This window comes from Oncorhynchus keta, chromosome 1, assembly GCF_023373465.1.
Source record: "Oncorhynchus keta strain PuntledgeMale-10-30-2019 chromosome 1, Oket_V2, whole genome shotgun sequence".
Taxonomy (NCBI): Eukaryota; Metazoa; Chordata; class Actinopteri; order Salmoniformes; family Salmonidae; genus Oncorhynchus; species Oncorhynchus keta.
In genome coordinates this window covers 28836259-28846906 of record NC_068421.1, presented here as the reverse complement: position 1 = coordinate 28846906, position 10648 = coordinate 28836259, and the positions used below count along the sequence as shown (strand labels likewise).

The 10648-nt window shown below is 41.1% G+C and overlaps 1 protein-coding gene across 1 annotated transcript; it reads right to left on the bottom strand.

Moving 5' to 3' along the window:
- Window positions 1-2865: 2865 nt before the first annotated feature.
- LOC118364174 (fructose-bisphosphate aldolase C-like) lies at window positions 2866-7843 on the bottom strand. Its single transcript, XM_035745495.1, has 9 exons — window positions 7707-7843; window positions 6058-6194; window positions 5628-5839; window positions 5153-5207; window positions 4854-5014; window positions 4643-4726; window positions 4371-4545; window positions 3978-4177; window positions 2866-3712 (listed from the first exon to the last, which is right to left on the bottom strand). The coding sequence occupies exons 2-9, from the start codon at window positions 6167-6169 to the stop codon at window positions 3626-3628; spliced, it is 1086 nt and encodes a 361-aa protein (XP_035601388.1). The 5' UTR covers window positions 6170-6194; window positions 7707-7843; the 3' UTR covers window positions 2866-3625.
- Window positions 7844-10648: the final 2805 nt, after the last annotated feature.

Here is a 10648-nt window from a genome sequence, read left to right as displayed (position 1 = left end):
AAGAGACCTGTGTCTCAGTATGCCTCCCTTATAGAATACATGTCAAATAAATTAACGCAGGTGTGTGATATTGGTATGATTACGCGAATAATTTCAGGTGAGCAGATTCTTAGATTATGATTGTTTGGCCATTTTCATCTTGCAATTTTAAATCATCATTATTTATCATTTGGCCTTATGAGTAGTGTCCAGCAACCTATTATTATAGGTAGACGGCCTACACCAATAATAGTGACTTCACAAGTGAGTGTGCATCTAAAGTATACAGACACTACATTGATTATGAATTAGGACCTTGGAGCCTAATATACTATATCAACAACCTCTCCCTCAACGTGATCAAGACAAAGGACATGATCGGGGACTACAGGAAAAGGAGGGCCAAGCATGCTCCCATTGTCATTGATGGGGGCTGTAGTAGAGCAGATTGAGAGCTTCAAGGTTCTTGGTGTCCACATCACCTACTATCATGGTCCAAACATACCAAGACAGTCGTGAAGAGGGCACGACAACGCCAATTCCCCCTAAGGAGACTGAAAAGTTTTGACATGGGTCCTCTGATCCTCAAAAAGTTATACAGCTGCACCATCGAGAGCATCCTGACTGGTTGCATCACCTCCTGGTATGGCAACTGCTCACATTCCGACCTCAAGGGGCTACGGGCCAGTACATCACTTGGGTCAAGCTTCCTGGCATCCAGGACATCTATACCTGTCAGTGGAAGGCCCTAAAAATGCCCAAAGACTCCAGCCACCCTAGCCATGCCGCACGGCAAGCGGTACTGGAGTGCCAAGTCTAGGTCCAAAAGGCTTCTTAACAGCTTCTACCCCCAAGCTATAAGACTGCTTAACAGCTAATCAAATGGCTACTCTGACTATTTTCTTTGACCCACCTCAGTTTTTTACACCGCTGCTACTCACTGTTTTTATCTATGCATAGTCACTTTACCTACTGTACATGTACATATTACCTTAATTACATCGACAAACCTGTACCTCCACACATTGACTTGGTACCGGTACCCACTGTATATAGCCTCATTATTGTTATTTTATTGTTTCTCTTTTGTTTTTTTACTTTAGTTTATTTAGTAACATTTTTCTTAACTCTTATTTTTCTTAAAATTGCATTATTGGTTAAGGTCTTGTAAGTAAGCATTCACAGTAAGGGCTACACCGAAAACGTGGATGCCGATTAAGAACCCCCCGCACTTCTCTAATTCAGAGGGCTTGGGTTAAATGCAGAAGACACATTTCCGTTGAACAACTGACTAGATATCCCCCTTTCCCTTACCTATTATATTTGTCACACGTTACAAATACAACTTGATTTGATCATCAACTACAATGTTTGGGCCAGTAGATGGTGCCATGGAACAACGTATATGAAAGCAAATCGAGCCTACTAGTTTATGGGTGAGGATAAATTAACTAAGAATATTTTCCAGATACACTACTGTTCAAAAGGGGTCACTTAGAAATGTCCTTGTTTTTGAAAGAAAAGCCATTTTTTTGGCCATTAAAATAACATAACTTTTTTCAGAAATACAGTGTAGACATTGTTAATGTTGTAAATTACTATAAAATGGAATATCTATGGAATATATACATGTAGGCGTACAGAGGCCCATTATCAGCAACCATCACTCCTGTGTTCCAATGACACACTGTGTTAGCTAATCCAAGTTTATAATTTTAAAAAGGCTAATTGATCATTAGAAAACCCTTTTGCAATTATGTTAGCACAGCTGAAAACGGTTTGAACTGTACTGATTGAAGAAGCAATAAACTGCCCTTATTTCGACTAGTTGAGTATCTGGAGCATCAGCATTTGTGGGTTCGATTACAGGCTCAAGATGGCCAGAAACAAAGCACTTTCTTTTGAAACGTGTCAGTCTATTCTTGTTCTGAGAAATTAAGGCTATTCCATGCGAGAAATATGAAGCTGTAGGTTGAGGACTTGTGAGGCGTCTGTTTCTCAAACTAGACACTCTAATGTACTTGTCCTCGTACTCAGTTGTGCACCGGGGCCTCCCACTCTATCTATTCTGGTTAGAGACAGTTTGCGCTGTTTTGTGAAGTATACAGCGTTGTACGAGATCTTCAGTTTGTTGGCAATTTCTAGCATTGAATAGCCTTAATTTCTCAGAACAAGGATAGACTGACGAGTTTCAGAAGAAAGTGCTTTGTTTCTGTCCATTTTGAGCCTGTAATCGAACCCACAAATGCTGATGCTCCAGATACTCAACTGGTCTAAAGATGGCCAGTTTTATTGCTTCTTCAATCAGAACAACAGTTATCAGGTGTGCTAACATAATAGCAAAAGGGTTCTATCATGATCAATTAGCCATTTAAAATGCTAAACTTGCATTAGCTAACACAACGTGCCATTGCAACACAGGAGTGATGGTTGCTGATAATGGGCTTCTGTACGCCTACGTAGATATTCCATAAAAAGTCATCCGTTTCCAGCTACAATAGTCATTTACAAGATTAACAATGTCTACACTGTATTTCTGAACAATTTGATGTTATTTTAATGGACAACAAAATGTGCTTTTCTTTAAAATACAAGGACATTTCTAAGTGACCCCAAACTTTTGAATGGTAGTGTAGGTATTCTGTCAAGTCAAGAACTGGATAACATTCTCAGAGTTTAACCCTACAGTAGAAAATAATCTAAAAATAGTGCAATGTGTAGGTAGGCCTACTCTTTGGTGCAGTTACAACAAATCAAAAAATTATGACTGGGTCTAATCTCTCCTGGACAGACTATGGAGCATGAGCATCTGACCAAATTCCGGCATATTTTAATTATGGTGTAACCGAGATTAATTAATGAGAAAAGAAAACCAGAATTCTCAGATTGTTTCAACTGAACTTAATTTATTGTCATTATGATTTACTTTTGCACGACAGTATTTGATACATCACTTGCATAGAGAACAATACTTAGCTAAATCACAAAAAATAACATTTTACACCTAACATGATTTACTGTAAGTCCAGATGTCCATGAGTTCATCCAAAACGAGAAGTCTTTGGAACTCTGTGCCACTATGAAAGAACACCCAATTTCTACAAACTAGTGTCTTTACACACTTATTTTGTTTAGACACACATCTCTAATACACAGCCTGCATGTGGAATGGCAGTATGGTTTCTTTAAAAAAACCTGGAGTTCTCCATTCTCATCACACACAATAGGCCTACACCACACACCCTATCTGACGCTTATCCGAGTATGCAGCAGTTTGGAAGGTGGCTTTACATGGCAAAAGATAATTCTGAATCTCATCGAAATATGTAATGAAACAACCAAACATCAATTAAGTTTCATTTTCCTACTACCACAAGAACATGTTGTCATCTCAAAGGTTACAATAATATTGTTGAAAGTGTCTAATCAAAGGCCATCCTTCAATGACTAATTTCATTAGACCCTTATATCTAGTGTGTCCACCAATGTGCAACATTTTTTGAATGACCAGTGTGTACATTCAAATAACTATAATATAACTCCTAGAATACAGATTGTAGATAGCATATGCCTGCGATTGGCCAATTGGTATGGCAGTGACAGCGGACTATTCTATTGGTTGGCCAAAGCTGGAATCACTGGCTCATTAGTATGCATGATTGGCCACATAGATCTGGTCGGATTCACTGTCCCCTCCACCAGTGTACTTCCCCTGACAGGCCAGGCCATTCACCTGATAGGAAGCGAAAGGGGGTGGGGGTATGAGGGGCAAACACACAAACACTGTTAGGAGCAAACTCACTTAATGTCAACTGAAAACATAGATCACTTCCTCAAATGACCGTTACACATTTGAGAAATTGTGAAATGTTCTTAATAGCATTGTCCAGTTTTATTAAAAACAATATTAAGAAGAAATATGTTCCTCAACAATGCTTTCGTGCTAAAAGACGAATGCCAGGTTGATTAAGAGTCTGAAAACAGAGTGATGTACATGCCTCTGCTCGCTTGATAAACTGCTCAGTTGCAGCACTCTCATTCTCTTTATGTCCCCGCCAGGTTTTGAGTGCGGACACCTGCAGGGCTCGGCCGTACGAGAAGGTGAGGGTCCAGGGCTTCACCAGGGAGCAGTTGTTGATGGCATTCAGGTGGACAGAGGCCTCCTCTTCACTCTGACCCCCAGAGAGGAACGTCACTCCTGCACACACAGAAAACAAATAAAGTGAACAGTCAATGGATTTCTATCAGCACCATAAGTGCTTTACAAACTGCCAATACATTAACCTATGTTCAATATGCCAAATCACTGGTATAGTGACTGAATCTGACACTAGTACTGTATATACCCTCTTTCTGAACTTCTCTGAGAGGCCAATGGCTTATGACCCTACCCGTGACAGCAGGAGGGACGGTGCGGCGCAAGGCAGTGACTGTTGCCATGGCGACCTCCTCTGCGCTGTATTTTGTGGGGCAGCTGTGGCCAGGAGTGGCCATATTGGGCTTGAGCAGAGTGCCCTCCAGGTACACATGATGGTCAGACATGGCCTTGTACAATGCAGCTAGGACCTGCACAACACAGGGGAACACATGGAACATGATAAACTGGCAATGTTAGAAATACATATTACACACTAACAGGTTACAGGTTGGGGTACGGTCCCACCTTCTCTGTGACATACTGACAACGCCTCAGATCATGATCTCCATCAGGCAAAATCTCTGGCTCCACAATAGGCACAATCCCATGCTGGGTGACAGAAAAGGGACATAATTAGCATCATGATTAGAAGGTGATGCTGATGTTACGTACTGCAATTATAATATTTTCTCATACCTGACATTGTGCCTTTACACTGCCTTTGCAGAGTTCTTACCTGCTGGCAAATGCTTGAATATCGAGCCAGAACATTTGCATTCTCTTCAATGGACAGTTTAGAGGGGGTGGCCTCACTGATCTTGAACACACAGCGCCACTTAGCAAAGTTTGCCCCGTCCTTCTTATACTGAGCACAGCGTTCTGAGAGCCCATCCAGTCCTACAGGATGAGAAAGAGATGAATAAGGCTGTAAAGGATTGGGATTCACCAGTGAGTGGCAGACTACATTTTGTAATTGTCAAATTCAGATAGTTTTGATGATCAGATTGAGTGTAACCCGAGGGTTCTCGGCCCTACCCTGAGTGGTAGATTCTCCATTGGTTCCTGCCAAGGGGACAACACCCTTGTCAACCTGAAGAAAAGGAGGTAGAGCAGATAATAAAATACAAATGACAATGGTCAATCCTCCCCTTCACACTGATATTCTTTTTGTCTTAAAACCAGCTCATTTTCATCCAGATGGTGTTGATATTAATAGCAGCTATTCTATCCATAGCACTGCCATCCATCAGGGGTAGAACTCCTGATCAGAGTGTATCTGTACTACCCTTTGGTCTCCATAATGTTGAAACCTGCACCCTTCCTGGGACTGTCCATTGGAGCATATCAGGTAGCCTTATGCTCCACATTCTCATTCATTCCTTCCCTCACTAATGTTATATACAGTAGAAGTAGAGTCAAGACGTATTCTTGCCCAAGCTAGAGACCAGAGACATAAAACATACTTCAGATATCACCATTGGCCCTTTTGATCCCTGTGCTCATACATTACCTTGATGCCCACAGTGATGCCCCTATCCTTGATCATCTTGACGAAGGGCGTGCCGTCGTCAGCGTGTTGGTACAGCGTTTCGTGGAAGAAAATGACTCCTCCGATGCAGCTGTTGATGCGGTCGTCAGCACTGAAGAGGATCTGGCGGTACTGCCGGCGGTTCTCCTCAGTGTTCTCAACCCCTATCTGGTTAAGGCGCTTCGCCATGCTGCCTGTTTCCAGGAACATTAGAAAAAGCATGTTCACAGTCTGGTAAACCTACAATTATAAAAACTGAATAATCTTTTGGACACCATCCTGTACCACTGCTTTGTAGAGGGTTCTGTCAAGCACCACTGGAAATGAAGATTTGTCTAATAATAATTTGTCTAATCATTTTCATTATGATGGTTTTCCAATGCATAGAGAAGATGCAGAGCTCCTTACTGACCCACAGACTCATCAGCAGCCAGGATGCCCTTCCCTGGAGTGACGATACGAAGGGCAATCTCCTGGAGCTCCCTCTTCTGACCACTGGAGAGGGCTGGGAACTGGTGCGTCATCCTGAGAGATGGTCGATCACACAACCTGCATAGGGATATCATTACATATCAGATCTTGCACATCTTTGCTGGTCTAAATTGATCAACATTCACTCAGGGAAATATTTAGCTAGAGACATAGATCAACAGTAGGGGCATATCTCTCCCATCCAATGGAGTAAAGTACTTAAGTAAAAATACTTTAAAGTACTACTTAAGTAGTTTTGGGGAGTTTCTGTACTTTACTATTTATATGTTTGACAACTTTTACTTCACTACATTCCTAAATAAAATAATGTTATTTTTACTCCATACATTTTCCCTCACACCCAAAAGTACTTGTTACGTTTTGAATGTTTAGCAGGACAGTAAAATGGTCTAATTACATGTACTTATCAAGAGAAAACATGGTCATCCCTACTGCATCTGATCTGGCAGACTCACTAAACAAAAATGCATCGTTTGTAAATGATGTTGGAGTGTGACCCTGGCTATCCGTAAATGTTAAAAACAAGAAAAGGGTGCCGTCTGCTTTGCTTAATATGAGGAATTTGAAGTAATTATACTTTTACTTTTGATACTTAAGTATATTTGAGCAATTATATTTCGTTTTCATACTTAAGTATATTTAAAACCAAATACTTTTATACTTTTACTCAAGTAATATTTTACTGGGTGCCTTTCACTTTTACTTGAGTCATTTTATATTCTATTCTTTACTTTTACTGGAGTCTGAGAATTGGGTACTTGTTTCACCACTGCTCACATCCTCTGAAATCCCAGTGATTTTGGCTGAGTGACTGTCCTTATTGGCACATTGTCAGCTGGGATTAGGGATATGTGGACCTTTGTGCTGACTATGCAGCCCACCAAACAAATAGCCTAGGAGGCACAAGAAAGGTGAGGGAATTCTGTCAGTCCAAACCAGAGAGTTTTTCAGAAATGTTACCCTGGTTCTGTGTAGCTGTAGTAGCAACATCAAATTGGCAAGTGAAAAAAAACAACTTAGGAGGTAGTAATACATACAATTCACATAGAGACGATACATTTCTACTGTATGAGTACTATTTATTGAGAGCAGAAGGCCCCTAATCACGCTTCCCACTTGCTGATGTAGCAGCGCTGACTACAGTAATCTGTGGGGTAGCACAATGCATTTGTTGATTCATGCATTCATATCACATCCCTTGATAGTGGGTATGGCAAATCACCATGTCAACACAGACCCTCAGCTTTCGCACTCCACTGTCTACAATAACCAAGGAAAATAAAACAATAGCCAGTAAAAAAAAGTAAATCTACCACTTATCATCATGTCACTCCAATCCAGTCTTTTAATTTGGTTTAGTAAATTGGAAGACAATAACAATCCATTGTTATATCTTTAGTTTTCCAAATAAAACATAAAAAACATTACTTTCATAGCATCATCTGCATCTCTGTGTGCCACTCGTCCAAAAGTTGAACATTCATAGTAGCTCAATATCATATTCTCTATCCTGCTTACTAAAGCTTGCTGAAATGAAAAGTAAATGTAAAAAAGCCTTAAGAACCTTACCTGACAGGATGGTAATTCAGAGTTCACTGCAGAAGTGATAGCCACTGCGCTGTCTGACAGACTGCTGCTCCCTTGTATCTCACTCAGCTCTGTGACCTCCAAAACCAACACCTCTAGGGCGGGGCTTAATGACAGGGTGGGGCTTGTTGATGTATAATAAATATGGATGAATACATTCAACAAGAGGATGCTGTTGGGAGGAGCTATAGAAGAACAGGCTTATTGTAATGGCTGGAATGGCATCAATGGAACGGAGTCAAACAAGTTATTGTGATGTGTTTGATACCATTACATTGATTCCCATCCTCCTGTAGCTCCTCCTACCAGCCTCTTCTGCATTCAACATAAACTCTGCATTCAACATAAACTAATCCATCATTCCAAGTCTTTACAATAATAATGATACACTTGTTTTTGCAGGTACAGTTGTCCCAATGGCAGTTGTCCCAATGGCAGTTGTCCCAATGGAGTTCAGTGTGTCAAATCGGAGGGCATGCTGTCCGGTCCTCTGGCAGTCTCTATGGGGGTGCCACAGGGTTCAATTCTCGGGCCGACTCTTTTCTCTGTATATATCAATGATGTTGCTCTTGCTGCGGGCAATTCCCTGATCCACCTCTATACAGACGACACCATTCTATATACTTCCGGCCCGTCCTTGGACACTGTGCTATCTAACCCCCAAACGAGCTTCAATGCCATACAACACTCCTTCCGTGGCCTCCAACTGCTCTTAAACACTAGTAAAACCAAATGCATGCTTTTCAACCGTTCGCTGCCTGCACCAGCACGCCTGACTAGCATCACCACCCTGGATGGTTCCGACCTTGAATACGTGGACATCTATAAGTACCTAGGTGTCTGGCTAGACTGTAAACTCTCCTTCCAGACTCATATCAAACATCTCCAATCGAAAATCAAATCTAGAGTCGACTTTCTATTCCGCAACAATGCCTCCTTCACTCACGCCGCCAAACTTACCCTAGTAAAACTGACTATCCTACCGATCCTCGACTTCGGCGATGTCATCTACAAAATTGCTTCCAACACTCTACTCAGCAAACTGGATGCAGTTTTCACAGTGCCATCCGTTTTGTCACTAAAGCACCTTATACCACCCACCACTGCGACCTGTATGCTCTAGTCGGCTGGCCCTCGCTACATATTCGTCGCCAGACCCACTGGCTCCAGGTTATCTACAAGTCCATGCTAGGTAAAGCTCCGCCTTATCTCAGTTCACTGGTCACGATGGCAACACCCACCCGTAGCACGCGCTCCAGCAGGTGTATCTCACTGATCATCCCTAAAGCCAACACCTCATTTGGCCGCCTTTCGTTCCAGTTCGCTGCTGCCTGTGACTGGAACGAATTGCAAAAGTCGCTGAAGTTGGAGACTTTTATCTCCCTCACCAACTTCAAACATCTGCTATCTGAGCAGCTAACCAATCGCTGCAGCTGTACATAGTCCATCGGTAAATAGCCCACCCATTTTCACCTGCCTCATCCCCACACTGTTTTTATTTATTTACTTTTCTGCTCTTTTGCACACCAATATCTCTACCTGTACATGACCATCTGATCATTTATCACTCCAGTGTTAATCTGCAAAATTGTAATTATTCACCTACCTCCTCATGCCTTTTGCACACATTGTATATAGACTCCCCTTTTTTTCTACTGTGTTATTGACTTGTTAATTGTTTACTCCATGTGTAACTCTGTGTTGTCTGTTCATACTGCTATGCTTTATCTTGGCCAGGTCGCAGTTGCAAATGAGAACTTGTTCTCAACTAGCCTACCTGGTTAAATAAAGGTGAAATAAAAAAAATAAAAAAATAAAAATTGCAGTATGTTGGCCCAATAACGCTTTTTAAAAAGCTATAATAACTCTGAACCCTTCAGCGCAACCTCATTTAAGTGTTAAACCAATTTGCTCACTATTTTCCTCTAATTAGTTGAAGTCATAGACTTATATAATGAGGTTGAACTATGCCGTAGGCACATTTCTGAATCTCTTGGCAATTCAGACCTCCCCCTAAGACCCAGAAGAAAAGCTCAGTCTCAGAGCAATTCAAACACCCCTATGCATATCTGCATTATGCATTAGTAGTAAATAATGTGTATTAGTAGGTTCAGAAATAGTGTTTCCAGGTTTCCAGTGGATGGAAATGATGAAGTATAGAACTGTGACATAGATAAGAGAGAAATGGGGTCAGAAAGATTTTTTTTTTATGTGAACAAGATATAACAACAATCAATGTTTGAGTAGTTTACATAGGTCGATAATCAGGTCCATCACATGAAGATCAACAGTGATAGGCTACATTGTCTTTATGGTGGCATTTTCAGTTGTTACTTTTCCACTTGAAGTGGTTGGATAAAATGCATATGTAATTCTATAAAGAATGACATGCATTTGACAGTAAATACTTAATTCAATCATGCAGGCATTATATAAATTCTCTTCAAGTGTTTGAATTTGATCCTTTATTTGGCAAGTTGAATATCTCCCATTTTCTATATAGAAATGAGAAAATACGTGTTCCCACTTTTCTAAGATATCGCACTTGTTCTAGTGTTATTTTATGGGACTTCTCCATCCCTCCCTCCATAATTGTGTCAGTGTGCTAGAGGTGTCTACCAATGTAAAGATGTGGGTCACTGGACTAACACCACAGACATACTGTACCAGACCTGTTTAAGACAAGGGCCTGAAGGGGAATTCATTGTCAGACCACAGAGAGGAGCCCACTACACCTTCCTATTCAGGAGACATTTTAGGAAGATGACTGGGACTTGTGCTTAGATTATATTTAGCCGTCTCCATTGGGGCAGTAGCTATTTTTTTTCTGTTCGAACCTAATTAAAACATTTAATGACGATGCTTTATCTGGTCTTCAATTTCTACATCTTATTAGGTTGTTGCTCCCTTAAGGATTTCTCTGT